The following is a 15752-nucleotide window of genomic DNA, read 5'->3' on the forward strand; positions in this document are numbered from 1 at the left end:
GAGGGTACATGCCTGACATGACGTCATGAAATGCGTCACCTGATCAGCAGGGTTTAGAGAGTACATGCCTGGCATGACGTCATGAAATGCGTCATCTGATCAGCAGCGTTTAGAGGGTACATGCCTGGCATGACGTCATGAAATGCGTCATCTGATCAGCAGGGTTTAGAGGGTACATGCCTGGCATGACGTCATGAAATGCGTCATCTGATCAGCAGCGTTTAGAGAGTACATGCCTGACATGACGTCATGAAATGCGTCATCTGATCAGCAGCGTTTAGAGGGTACATGCCTGACATGACGTCATGAAATGCGTCATCTGATCAGCAGCGTTTAGAGGGTACATGCCTGGCATGACGTCATGAAATGCGTCATCTGATCAGCAGCGTTTAGAGGGTACATGCCTGGCATGACGTCATGAAATGCGTCATCTGATCAGCAGCGTTTAGAGGGTACAATGCTGACCCTTGAATTAGTGATCTTCCAAAGATCGATTATTGATCGGTTTGGCTCTACCGATTTGATGATCGATTATTAAAATCAATATATGTTAATCGCTTCTACAAAATAATAATAATACTGAGATTCAGAAGAATTACCGGTTAATATACACTTTATGAAATCACAGAATTGAGTGTTTGTAAACCAGTAAACCTCGTTTAAATACAAAGTAACCATAACCCTTATTTTCGTTTTCTTTGCCTTCAAGGCATATTGTCACAGACCACTGACCTATTAAATGGCCTAACAAAATATTATCTGAACAAAAATATATGTGATTTCCCCCTAAATGTACTTTATTCAAACATCTACGTAACCACCATATTTCACTTATTAATGATATTTTGTGAAAATAATTGAATTATGGCAATGGTCCTTAAATCCGTGACAGTATGCCTTTCAGTATATTTTTTATATTAAAAAACGCCAAAAAACATCGCCATGTATTTTTCGGTGCACATGAACTTGTGTTTGCCGAACTACTGATATGAGACAACTAAAATAGTTTTCCACGAGGGTGGTGTTTGCTATAAATGTAGTAGATTTCACTGAAATAGACTGGTATTGTGAAAATGACAGTCTGGACACAATACATTACGTACCCTGAGGCATTTTAATGCAATTAGAATCGGCACACAAACCCAGTGGAAATCAACGAACGTGTTGATCTCCGTCAATTGGACTTCGAAATGATGATAAACTCTAGAGTTTAATGGATGAGTATATCGAATTGACGTCGTTTTAACATGTAGGTTGGCAGGATCTTTCTAGGGGAAAGAAAGAAATGTTTTATTTAACGACGCACTCAACACATTTTATTTACGGTTATATGGCGTCAGACATATGGTTAAGGACCACACAGATTTTGAGAGGAAACCCGATGTCGCCACTACATGGGCTACTCTTTCCGATTAGCAGCAAGGGATCTTTTATTTGCGCTTCCCACAGGCAGGATAGCACAAACCATGTCCTTTGTTGAACCAGTTATGGATCACTGGTCAGTGCAAGTGGTTTACACCTACCCATTGAGCCTTGCGGAGCACTCACTCAGGGCTTGGAGTCGGTATCTGGATTAAAAATCCCATGCCTCGACTGGAATCCGAACCCAGTACCTACCAGCCTGTAGACCGATGGCCTAACCAGGTCGCCACCGAGGCCGGTCCCTTTCTAGGGGAAGATTGTATATTGCAATCCGAGTTAATGTATTTTAAAATACTTTTAGTACTCTGTGAAAATAACATGCAAAAGCATGCATATGGCAATAGGCAAGTGTGGCATGTTGAGACAGTGAAGACGAACACCTATGTTAGTCGGAGGCGGATCAATTTTGCGATAGTTATAATTTTATTATATATTAATTTTCATTTTTTTTACGATCCCCCTCCAAACCTCCCCCAAAGTTCCCTTGGCATTCCACCTCATATCACTGCCCACCCACCCACCCTAAATGGATTTTCTCGATCCGCCACTGTTAGTATTTACATCAGAAAAACCAACGTGTACATTGGCGGAATCTACTACCTCACTTCAGTCCACTTGACAGTTGGCGGCAAGAGCATCACGGTTAATCACGGTTAACAGTGACACAGTGACTGCCCAATCAATCGTCATTATGACCAGGGCTGTCATACAACGTATCGCAGTGTTCAGCTATTCATAACTTGCAGCAAGGTAAGTCGTGCACCATCCCAGATAGTAATATATTTTTTTAATTTTTTTTAATAAAACAAAACAACTTCCCTACAAAAAAACAAAAAAACTAAACAAATGAAAATACAGTTTTAAAAATGAAACAGAATATAAAGCAAAACAACAACAATAATAATAATAATAATAATAATAATAATAACAACAAAAACATTACCCCACTATCGGACACCCCCCCCCCCCCAAAGAAACACTACAACCCCCGCCAAAAAAATAAAAATAAAATAAAACCCATAAAAAAGAGAAAAACTCAACAAATAAACAAGCAAGCAAAGAAACAAACATAAAAACTAACAAAACAAAAAACAAACAAACAAACAAACAAACAAACAAACCAAAAACAAAAACAAAAACGAAACTTCATATATATTGGCAGGGTAATTATTATAAGATGATGAGGCGAGATTGACGCTTCAAAATGACACGAATCCATTAAAGTGCGCTGTCATAAGATCATCCCGTATCTGTCAGCAATCGTAGCAAGTCGTGTTCCGGAACGCTGCCGTGAGTGTCGATTATCTAGGTCACATCTTACATGCACGCTGTTTACGTGACACCGGCGTCACGTGACCGCCGTCTAACCGCGCGAGAGGTTAATACAAGATGGGGGGGTCAGAGATGATGGATGGGGAAATCACTCTAATGACTACAGCTACACGACTAGGGGGTAACAGTACTGTCATCCGGGTCGTAAATCATCACACACAGCCAGCTCTTTCCAACAGTGACCGCCATCTTACAAGCCAAACAGGCTCATGACGTCACAGAATAGTCGTCGTGTATCCAGAAAGATAACCAATACTGAAACGGTTTCTCATAGTTATTACTATTACAACTGCCACTGCTGTCACGATGATTACTACCAAAACTAGTACTAGATAACTAGAGCTATCACAACTATTACTAACACAACTATTATTAAAGGAGCTTTCTTGCACATCATTGTTATTTTTTAGAACATATACTGTCAACACACATACGTGCGATAACATTTTAAAGACATACGGCTGGCTGCTCCTCACCAATACCATACCATCCAATGAAAACAAAAGCACGATCGAATCGATCACTCCGTGACGTACAAGTTAACCTGAAATTGACTTGTCTGTGACGCAAATGCTAACTGTAAGCTCTAGGGCCGTACATAGGTTTTAGCTGGAAAAAAGGTGTTAATTTTATTTTAAAACTGTTGTCTGAAGATATGTAAGAAATATAATAGTACATTCGTGTCAGTTAGATGTCATTTAGCTTACAATTCGTTGTTTAAAAACGTATCGAACGAGCGAAAGCGGTTGTAAGATAGACAGTATCTAACGGCCCATCATGTAGTATGCTCTATATTACAATTATTACTACCACGATTAGCGTTAAAGGAGCTATCATAACAATTACTACCACAATTATTATTAAAATGGCTTTCTTTTCCCAAAATATTATATATAAAGGTTATTGTCGATGTTATACAGTGGCAGCTACGACTACTATTACTACTACTACTAGTAATACTACTACTACTACTACTACTAGCACTACTATTACTACTGCTGCTACTACTACTACTACTACTACTACTACTACTACTACTAGTAATATTATTACTACTACTACTACTACTACTGCTATTATTATTACTACTACTACTAATATTACTACTACTACTACTATTACTATTACTACTACTATTACTACTACTGCTGCTGCTGCTGCTGCTGTTACTATTACTCCTACTACTACTACTACTACTACTACTACTAAACCAACTCCAACTACTCCTTATGTTATTCTACAACTAGAAGTACTACTACCACCACATTTATAAGTACATGTGCACTTATACTATTTGCCTGTACTAACACCAGGAGCTTGACAAGTGTAAGTGCTGGGTGATGAATTGTGTTACGATGTTTATAGTATAATCCAGATTACGATCAATAACATCTGTATCTCTCCGTGCCCTGTCAAACTGGAAAAAAGGAATTATCACAAGAAATAGACAACTCATCTGCCTAATTACGAGTTTGTTCGAGTAAATCCTACTACTACTACTACTACTACTATTACTACTACTACTGCTACTGCTACTGCTACTGCTACCGCTGCCGCTGCCGCTGCTGCTACTGCTACTGCTGCTGCTACTACTACTACTACTACTACTACTACTACTACTACCACTATTACTACTACTACTGCTGCTACTGCTACTGCTACTGCTGCTACTACTACTACTACTACTGCTGCTGCTGCTGCTACTGCTGCTACTACTACTGCTGCTACTGCTACTGCTACTACTGCTACTGCTACTGCTACTACTGCTGCTGCTGCTACTACTACTACTACAACTACTACTGCTGCTGCTGCTGCTACTACTACTACTACTACTACTACTACTACTACTACTGCTGCTGCTGCTGCTACTACTACTACTGCTATTGCTGCTACTGCTACTACTACTACTACTACTACTACTGCTGCTGCTACTGCTACTACTACTACTACTGCTACTGCTGCTACTGCTACTGCTACTGCTGCTACTGCTACTGCTACTGCTACTGTTGCTACTGCTACTGCTGCTACTGCTACTGCTACTACTGCTACCGCTACTACTACTGCTGCTGCTGCTACTGCTGCTACTACTACTACTGCTGCTACTGCTACTGCTACTACTGCTGCTACTACTATTACTACTACTACTACTACTACTGCTGCTACTACTACTACTGCTACTACTACTGCTACTGCTGCTACTGCTACTGCTACTGCTACTACTGCTGCTACTGCTGCTACTACTACTGCTGCTACTGCTACTGCTACTGCTGCTACTACTACTACTACTACTGCTGCTACTGCTACTGCTACTGATACTGCTGCTGCTACTGCTACTACTGCTGCTGCTACTGCTACTACTGCTACTACTACTACTGCTGCTACTGCTACTGCTACTACTGCTGCTACTACTACTACTACTACTGCTGCTACTGCTACTGCTACTGATACTGCTGCTGCTACTGCTACTACTGCTGCTGCTACTGCTACTACTGCTACTACTGCTACTGCTACTGCTACTACTACTACTACTACTACTGCTGCTGCTGCTACTGCTGCTACTGCTACTGCTGCTACTGCTACTGCTACTGCTACTGCTACTGCTACTGCTACTACTACTGCTGCTACTGCTGCTACTGCTGCTGCTACTACTACTGCTGCTACTGCTGCTACTGCTGCTGCTACTACTACTACTACTACTACTGCTGCTACTACTACTACTGCTACTACTACTGCTGCTACTGCTGCTACTGCTGCTGCTACTGCTACTACTGCTGCTGCTACTGCTACTACTGCTGCTACTACTACTACTGCTACTGCTACTGCTACTACTACTGCTGCTACTGCTGCTACTACTACTGCTGCTACTGCTGCTACTACTACTGCTGCTACTGCTACTGCTACTGCTACTACTACTGCTGCTACTGCTGCTACTACTACTGCTGCTACTGCTACTGCTGCTGCTACTACTACTACTACTGCTGCTGCTGCTGCTGCTACTACTGCTACTACTACTACTGCTACTGCTGTTGTTGCTGCTGCTGCTACTACTGCTGCTGCTGCTGCTGCTACTACTACTACTACTACTACTACTACTACTGCTGCTATTTGTGTGCGCAGTGCGAAAGCAAAATACCACAAGTAACACACGACCCTCACCCCCCCCCCCCCACCCCCTCCCCCTCCTACCATCACGAATCCGTATAATTCACAACGTGTTCATAGATGCACGTAAACACAACTCTACGACCGAGGAGCTCATAGCAAAAAACACACCCCAACCCCCTCTCAATCTCCCCCCCCCCCCAAAAAAAAAAACCACACACACAAATACAAACAAAACAAAAACATTCACAAAAACCCCAACAACCAAACAAAAAGAAACCAAACAAACAATTAAAAATAAAAAAAGAGGAAAAACAAAACTCCAAACAAACAAACAACAACAACCAAAAAACCACAAACAAACAAACAAACAGAAAAAGAAAAAGAAAGGAATAAAAAAGTGCAAACCTTAACGCATAAAGATGGACAGTTGTGTACATCCCCAAATTTATAGATCAATTATTTTTAAAGGCACTCAGTCACAGATGCTTGACCCGATTAATAACCTAACAAAGTGTTATATGAAAATATTATACACAATTGATTTGTCGCTAAAAGTACTTTATTTAGCCATCTACATAACTACCATAACCCACTTATTATTGATATTTTGTAAAAATAATACAATTATGTCGACGGTCTATAATTCAGGACAAAATAACGGCTATTTGGAGCGAAAAGGTGTGACATATTATTTTTTGAGTCACGTGACGGACTTCCTCTGAATAACCGCAGCGTCAATACGATTTGCCAAGCTCGTGTAACGAGAATGCTTGACTGTGCTTTACGAAGTAGGGTAAATCGAAACGAAAACAATGAAAATTAGTCATTATAAAATTATTAAAAAAAACCATATACTGAATGATAATAAGCTGATACATTTATTTATTTTAGTAGACACCTACCGTATATGCATAGCGTAATATTCCTGATAACAATAATAATAATAATAACAACAACAACAACAACAACAAAAACAACAACAACAACAACAATCACAATAACAATAATAATTATAATGAATGAATAAATAGAAATAAATAAAAATTAAAAATTATCGGCTGTTGAGAGATTATCTATCTCCTTACTAAAATCCCTGCACATGCGCCTGCAGTGGTCCTATGTACGGTAGCTCCGTAAAACAAAACAAAAACAAAAACAAAAAAACTAAACAAAACAACACCCCCCCCCCCCCCCCAATAATAATGCCCATGGCCAAAAATATAAGTAAATAAATAAATTAACCAAAAAGTTCAACAAAAAAAACCCTTATAAAATAAATAAATAAATAATAATAATAATAATAATAAACAAAATCGTGAGTTTATGTTCCAACTTTCTTATTTTATTTCAGCGGATTCGCCGTTATTTTGCCACGAAACAATACATTTTAAATTACATTTAAGTCTCTATACACGGCAGTCGTGTATATAAAACTCAAGGGTACCTTACGCGGCTGTCGTATATATAGCCTCATCAATATTATTTGTTTATTTTGTGGTACGTTTTAGACTCTTCATAAAAGAGTTCCAATTTTTAAAAATGAAGCTGCTCACTGGTTGTCATGGGATTCTCTCAATCGTGTTTCAACTAAAATGTATTGGATTATATAATAGCGAGGTATAGTATTCCAAATTAATGTAATTTTCATATTTAGAAACATAAGGCCCACTAAATCTGTGACTGAGTGCCTTTAAACCTTTCTGTGAATAACTCTTCAGTGGTAGATTTACATTTACCTACAACTACAGACGTACTGTTCGTGAATAAGGCCAGTTCGTGTAGGGGGGGGGGGGGGGGGGGGTGCGGTCTGCGCTCGTCTGACTGCTTTAGTACATCACCTAACAGGTTGTACTATACCAAATTAAATCCTATATGAGAAACTTTGTGTTTAAAAACACTGCATGCAATATTATCAACCAAACAATGACCCATAAATATCACTACTATAACACCTACCTAAAATATTAACTGAAGAAAATGGTACCTTTCATGGCTCATTTTCGGTATAACACCCTTAGTTTGGCACCAAAAAAATTAGTATAATTTTGTTGCAGGTACCCCAAACATGTTTCAAGCAAACGGCTGGCTACTTGACACAGTGGTACTAAATGAAGTAAATACATTTGTTTTGCCCAGAGGAAATTAATTAATGTTTTACACATGTATCAACAATGGCAGGACTTGTGGTATTAACTACTCTATCAAACGTTTGTGCACCTCGAACTTTGACTCACCCGGATGTTATTTGTTTTAGTACCACCTCAGAAACGGTCGCTAGCCTGGTTTTAAGATTCAGGGAACCAGTCAAATCATTAGCGGATGTTCACGAACACAAATTCAGTTTACTGAACGCAGCCTTGCTAATCACGGCTAAACGAAACTACAGGTTGCATGGTACCAAAGAAGAGAGTTCCGTGTCAAAATTCGTGGTGCACCGTCAAATATTTACGGAGTAAAAACAATTGCTGGTGTGTTTGGTAGTAATATGTGACATTGATTATTTGTCCAAATTAAATGTGAGGTGCCACACGTTTTTATTGGTGTACTGCCTGGATGTGTTGATAAGCTGATTACATCAGTTAAATTAGGCAATGTCGTCGTTTTACTCCGATTTCGATATAAACGATTCCCAATCATGGGCGTACATGGGGGGGGGGGGGGGGGGGGGGGGTTCGATGGGTTCGACCGACACACACACACACCCGAAATCGCTTTTTTTTTTATAATTTAATATATCTGACATTGATATCTGACATTATTATATTTACTCAACATAGAAATATATGCCCAATATCTCTGCAATCTATTCTGGAACCCCCCTTTTCAAAATCCTATGTATTGGAACCCCCCTTTTCAAAATCCTATGTACGCCCATGCCAATCAGACTGAAACTTGTCAGTTACAGTATAAAACAATATCAAGCTTTTTGTGTGACTTACGAACGAAGACTATTGACCTAATTCTGTGTTTTATGAGTTAAACTAAAAGAGACTTTGTATTCTAGGAGTCCTTAGTATTTGTGGTATATTTATTGTATACCGGCCTCGGTGGCGTCGTGGTTAGGCCATCGGTCAACAGGCTGGTAGGTACTGGGTTCGGATCCCAGTCGAGGCATGGGATTTTTAATCCAGATACCGACTCCAAACCCTGAGTGAGTGCTCCGCAAGGCTCAATGGGTAGGTGTAAACCACTTGCACTGGCCAGTGATCCATAACTAGTTCAACAAAGGCCATGGTTTGTGCTATCCTGCCTGTGGAAAGCGCAAATAAAAGATCCCTTGCTGCTAATCGGAAAGAGTAGCCCATGAAGAGGCGACAGCGGGTTTCCTGCCGTTTATCTGTGTGGTCCTTAACCATATGTCTGACGCCATATAACCGTAAATACAATGTGTTGAGTGCGTCGTTAAATAAAACATTTCTTTCTTTCTATCTAAAGGTAACAATATGACCTGTGACCCACAACAACACACCCAACCCACTAGAGGCTGTGACCCAGTCCCTAGAGAGTGTAGCCTCCTCCTCCAGTATTGTTCTTATAGGCCTCGACACCCTTTGTAGACGAAGCAATGAACATGTTGTTCAGTTTGTTTAGTAATTTTATCGAATTTGTTTTTCATTTGTTCGTGGCTATATCAAATTAACGTACAGGCATTTCTGTCCTTAGCATACATATGTAGTATATGTCCACAATATGGGAAGTTTATTGGGGGTTCGGGTCATGCTCCCCCAGATTTTAAAAAATATATATATTCATACATGTATAACAAATAAAAAAATGCGCGCTTGGAGCAGGTGGGCTTTCGATTCCGGAAATCCCCCTCAGCCTGTATGAGTATGCGAACACAGTATCTACAATCAATGACGCTGCCACCGAGGCTGGGATTAGTGATTTTATAACCATATGAGAGTCTAACTGAACTAATGAATTAAAGGGAAATTCCTGAGTTTGCTGCAATGTTTAAGATGTTATCGACTAACAGAGACTTTTTGACGACTGTAATTACATATCAAATATATTTTCCTGCATAAAACATTAATGACTGTATATTAAACGTGTTTCTGATCGTTCTAATATGTGTACTAGGTTAAATTTCATTTTATTTCCAAAACATTATTTTTTTGTACGTACGAAATTAGTTGAAGACAAAACCCAGTTTGGGCTTCTTACAAATATTAAGACGACCAGAAACACATTGAATATACAGACACTGATATTCTAAACAAGAAAATATATTTAATATGTAAGTTTAATCGTAGAAATACTTTATTAGTCGGAAACATTTTACGATGCAGCAAACTCGAGAACGTCCCTTTAATGATTTTATAACCAGATGAGAGACTGATTGAACTATACTGGATGCGAGTTAGCGTTCAGCACTTAAAACCAGCCAGAGTAATTTCCTTGTATTAAACTGTACTGTAGTAACTGAAATTAGACCATCAACATCATGTTTTACCAAAGTGCAAATATATGACATAAAAATAAAAATTAAACAAAGGAAAACATGATCATACTTAAATTTGAAATTCCCATCTTTGTAACCAAAAAATGGCACGGTATACGTCATCATCCAGATGTCGCCGCCGCCGCAGTCGAAGTAGGGCAGACTCCAGTGGCCGTCCTCGTACGTGACGGTGATGACACTGTCGTTCTCGAAGGGGCCGAGGTGTGACGAGTTCAATCGTATTTGCTCCGTGCCTGCAAAGACGAACATTTGGAAATGATGTTAAAAAGAGAGCAATGTATTTATACACTGTATTAGCGTGTGGTCCTTAACCATATGTATGACGCCATATAACTGTAAATAAAATGTGTTGAGTGGTCGTTAAATAAAACATTCCTTTCTTTCTACCCAGTGAAGGTTCAAACACGTCCATCCCACACCGAGTCTCGGGCAAAGATCACATGGAAAAGTTAAAGTTTGTTTTGTTTACCGACACCACTAGAGCTTTTATATGCAAAATCCCACATACATGATAACACATATCACGACCTTTGATATGCAGGTCGTGGCACACTGGCTGGAACGAGAAATAGCCCAATGGTCCAATGACCTCATGTACGGGGATCGACCCTGGGCCGAACACGCCTTAGGCTTTACCACTAGGCTCCGGCCCGCCCGTACTACCGTAACACTTCTATCAATAACATATACGTGTACCCATGATCGCCATTTTAGCTCCATTCTGGACGTATTTGTTCCATAAATGGAAGAAATGGTGTGTGTGTGTGAAGGGGGGGGGGGGGGGGGGGGGGGACTTTCTGCTTTGGTTCAATGCAGGGCGGAACGTAGCCCAGTGATAAAGCGCTCGCTTGATGCGCGGTCGGTCTGGAATCGATCCTCGTTGGTAGATTGATTGGGCTATTTCTCGTTCTAGCCAGTGCACCACGACTGGTATATCAAAGGCCGTGGTATGTGCTATCCTGTCTGTGGGATGGTGCACATAAAATATCCTAGCTACTCATGGGAAAATGTAGCGGGTTTCCTTTCTAAGACTATATGTCAAATTTACCATAATTATGTTTGACATCCACTAACCGAAGCTTAATAAATCAATGTGCTCTAGTGTGTCGTTAAGCAAAACAAACATGTTTGGTTCAATGCAACCTTCAGACAATGTAGAACAATAGTGTTCACGTTCGCGCTGTTTAGCGCATTGTCATTAGACGCGGTCAACAAATGCTGTTATTTTCTCCATTTCTCTCTCTCTCTGGGCGTCAGCGTAATGTCTCTTGGCGAAGAGAAAGGCCAAGAGAAAACTACGAACCCTAACCTGTAACACGCACGACTCTCTAGGGGGTTGGTGTGTCCGCAGAGTTCCTTTCCCCATAAACTGACACTAGTTGACCTGGAGGGTCTAATTCGATGGAAGGCGAAGTTATTCATGGAAGGACAGCGATTACAAGGCCATTATTACGTTTGGGAACGGCTAATCACGGAGGTGTTTGATTACATGACGAGGTTGTTCACTTTCACACCAGGGGCGGATCCACAAACTATTTTGCCTCGGTGGCGTAGTGGTTAAGCCACAAAACTTTAAGGCTGGTAGGTACTCGGTTCGCATCCCGGTACCAGCATCTATTCATAGCGAGTTTATAACGAATCAGTGGGTAAGGCCACTACACAAAATCTCTCTCACTAACCACTAACCTACTATCCTGGACGGACAGCCCAGATAGCTGAGGTGTTTGTCCAGGACATCGTACTTGAACCTTCATTGGATAGAAACACGGACATAAGTACCAATGAATTAAAGGGACAGACCCTAGTTTTTAAATAATACAGCATATTTTTTACCATTAGAGCCGTTTATGATCACAGAAATCAAACATTACTTATATTTTATTGTTTAGATTATCCATTTCCTTAGAACCGTCATCGTCATGTCTCTGGTCATCCTGGTGTTTTTAATACCACAAAATCCATTTTTCATATTTTTGAAAACGCACGTGCGTCTGAGATGTACTGATTATGGAGTCGCGTTTGTCAATCGAAATTTGTTACAGGTTTGCACATTAACCAAACTTGGTGTCCATTTTTACGGGTTGAAACTAGGGTCTAGGTGAAAACTATGCCTTAATGTTTAAAAACTAGGGTCTAGGTGAAAACTATGCCTTAATGTTTAAAAACTAGGGTCTGTCTCTTTAATGAATATTTTGCATCTGGGAATAGTAACTGTTAATGCCATATCTGTTTGACACAGATTGTGGCATTATTATATGTGGAAAAGCAAATTCAATATACAATGTGATATATGAAACAAGATTCCAATATGTCAGATGTCAACTAGAAAACAGTTATCGCCGCATTTCAAATCATTTCTCTGTACAAGATTAAGTCTACATGATGTCTTAAAAGAAGATAACTACTTCCGTGAATCAGTGTCAGGAGTACTGCCATACCCGAGGACGATAAACCCGTCCCACTTTGTAACAGAACTGCCAATACAAACCTAGGTGGGTATACCTGTACAAGACAGAGCTCAGTGGATATTTAGACAGTTGGGAAGGAAATGGAATCAAATATAATGTAACGACACACGTGCACATTTTATATTACGTATATTAGGTGTCTAATATAATAAACATTGTTATGATAATTGTAACTCTTGGTTGAGAGTACAAAACTTCTGCTTTCACAACATACCAGTTAGAATCTCTTGTGTATATATACGTTCCTACAGACAGCATGATAACTAGTACGGCCTTAGACATACCACAGGAACGGTTGCAGTTGTCTAGGGAGGGGCGCAACGTCCAAAAAAGGACACCTACTTTTAGTCCATGAGCCAGACTTCAAAATGTTGAGTTTGAGTACCAAATTGGTGAACAGATCCAACATAGATTTTTAGTTAGTCTGATATCTGAAGTGTTCAAAATCATTTGATGGACATTCTGGATCAGTAGTTAAATGCTGTTTTGGCAGCCATCTTTGAAGATGGCTGTCGCATTTTGGCCAAATTCCCACAGATCAGTAACATGATCACAACTCACTAGCACAATTACCCATGGACATGCAATTTGGCCTATTTTGTTCGGCATTAGCGAATATGTAGCTTTTAATATTTATTTTATAATGTCTTTACTAAAATCAAGGAAATGTAATGGAAAAATAATATTTTTTACTGTTTTAAATCGTAGCAGATTCGGGCCAAATTTCTTTCTAGGTCTTCTAGTGTAATTTATGAGGCATCCATAAAAAGGGTTACATCAAGTATTTTTGAACATTTTTTAACTTCTTAAGACATCTTTTATTTACAGGTGTATATTTGCAGCTTTTGTCCTTCTGGTGGTGGATGTAATATATGATCTCAGAAACGCCACTGTCGCACACCATATAAAGCGTTTGGAAATATACAATTAAGCCATTTTAAACATAAACTGGCCTCGGTGGCGTCGTGGTTAGACCATCGGTCTAGAGACTGGTAGGTACTGGATTCGGATCCCAGTCGAGGTATGGGATTTTTAATCCAGATACCGACTCCAAACCCTGAGAGAGTGCTCCGCATGGCTCAGTGGGTAAAACACTTGCACCGACCAGTGATCCATAACTGGTTCAACAATGGCCATGGTTTGTGCTATCCTGCCTGTGGAGCGCAAATAAAATATCCCTGGCTGCCTGTCGTAAAAGAGTAGCCTATGTGGCGACAGCGGGTTTCCATATGTTTGACGTCCAATAGCCGATAATAAGATAAAAAATCAATGTGCTCTAGTGGCGTCGTTAAATAAAACAAACTTTTTTTTGTGTAAATATAATGCCTCGGTGGTGTCGTGGTTAAGATATCGAACACAAGGCTGGTAGGTACTGGGTTCGCAGGCTAGCCCCCCCCCCCCCCCCCCCAATAATTCTGAATCGAAAATATTATTGGTAACAAATCTTAAAGCAGATTTATTTTACTTGTAGAATGCAAGAAATGGCATTTCAGGACATGCAGTTTTCAAACATTTACGGGGGAGCATACCTCCGAACCGCTTCCTATCTCAGTCACCCCCCCCCCCCCCCCTCCAAATGTCTACTTGCTTCCGCCGTTCGTGATTCCTATTTGATTTATCGCACCTCAAGAATGCGCTTTCAAGGAAAAAAAATCCATCAAAATATTGTAGTCTTATTATGTTAAATAAAATATCTAATGGTGTTAAAGGACAGGAAATGTTTTATTTAACGACGCACTCAACACATTTTATTTACGGTTATATGGCGTCGAATATATGCTTAAGGACCACAAAGATATTGAGAGAGGAAACCCGCGGTCGCCATTTCATGGGCTACTCTTTTCGATTAGCAGCAAGGAATCTTTTATATGCACCATCCCACATACAGGATAACACATATCACGGCCTTTGATATACCAGTCGTCGTGGTGCACTGGCTGGAGCGAAAAATAGCCCAATGGGCCCACTGGCGGGGATCGATCCCATACCGATTGCGCATCAAGCGAACGCTTTACCACTGGGCTACGTTCCACTCTGATGATGTTAAATGCATATTAATGGGGAACACAAATAGAGGCTTGCCACGTTGGGTGCTAGATTTATTTGCAAACCTAGTTCAAGCCTTTTATTGGCCATTTCCACTACGTAACTCTTCACTAAAGTGTTGAAATTCATTAAGTGACTAAAATTGTCTACACTTAATCATCGAACGATTATAATCGTTCGAGGACACATTTGTTAGAAAGATTCCATTATCGGGACATGAAGTGTCGATAAACAGGTTGATATATTGTTGGCCTGTCAACATTAAATTTCTAAAGGGACAAAACTCTTGTCAGATAATTGAGGCCATAACCGCTTTATCGACCGCCATACCTTTCTAATGAAATGAAAGAGGAGGAACGTTTGTGAAACGACAGCTCGGGACGTTTTAACCGTTGCCTGTTTGGTATAGAACAAGAGGACAGCCGCTACTGTCACATAGACTACCTTACTGAAAAAGAACTAGCAAGAAATTTGTATATGCTAGGCCCAGAACACAACACTAGGTTCAGACTACAAACTTTCACGACGGAGTTGGCCAACTTAACAGTTGCGTTGTATTTCCTCCCACTCCCGACCTAAGACTGGTGTGCTCGGATTAACACCTAATCGGTCATACGAGTTGTATACCTCCCACTCCAGACCTAAGACTGGTGTGCTCGAATAAACACCTACTGGGTCATACGAGTTGTATACCTCCCACTCCCGACCTAAGACTGGTGTGCTCATATTAACACCTAATCGGTCATACGAGTTGTATACCTTCCACTCCCGACCTAAGACTGGTGTGCTCATATTAACACCTAATCGGTCATACGAGTTGTCTACCTCCCACTCCCGACCTAAGACTGGTGTGCTCGAATTAACACCTACTGGGTCATACGAGTTGTATACCTCCCACTCCCGACTTAAGACTG

The 15752-nt window shown here is 40.3% G+C and overlaps 1 protein-coding gene across 1 annotated transcript in view; it reads right to left on the reverse strand.

The window, feature by feature from the left end:
* LOC121389383 (probable G-protein coupled receptor CG31760) overlaps positions 1-15752 on the reverse strand; it is a 93974-nt gene that overhangs the window by 39763 nt on the left and 38459 nt on the right. Inside the window, exon 2 of the mRNA XM_041520985.1 lies at positions 10374-10557. Coding sequence (XP_041376919.1) covers positions 10374-10557 — 184 coding nt within the window. The remainder of the gene's footprint in view (positions 1-10373; positions 10558-15752) is intronic.

Source organism: Gigantopelta aegis, chromosome 14, assembly GCF_016097555.1.
Source record: "Gigantopelta aegis isolate Gae_Host chromosome 14, Gae_host_genome, whole genome shotgun sequence".
Classification (NCBI taxonomy): domain Eukaryota; kingdom Metazoa; phylum Mollusca; class Gastropoda; order Neomphalida; family Peltospiridae; genus Gigantopelta; species Gigantopelta aegis.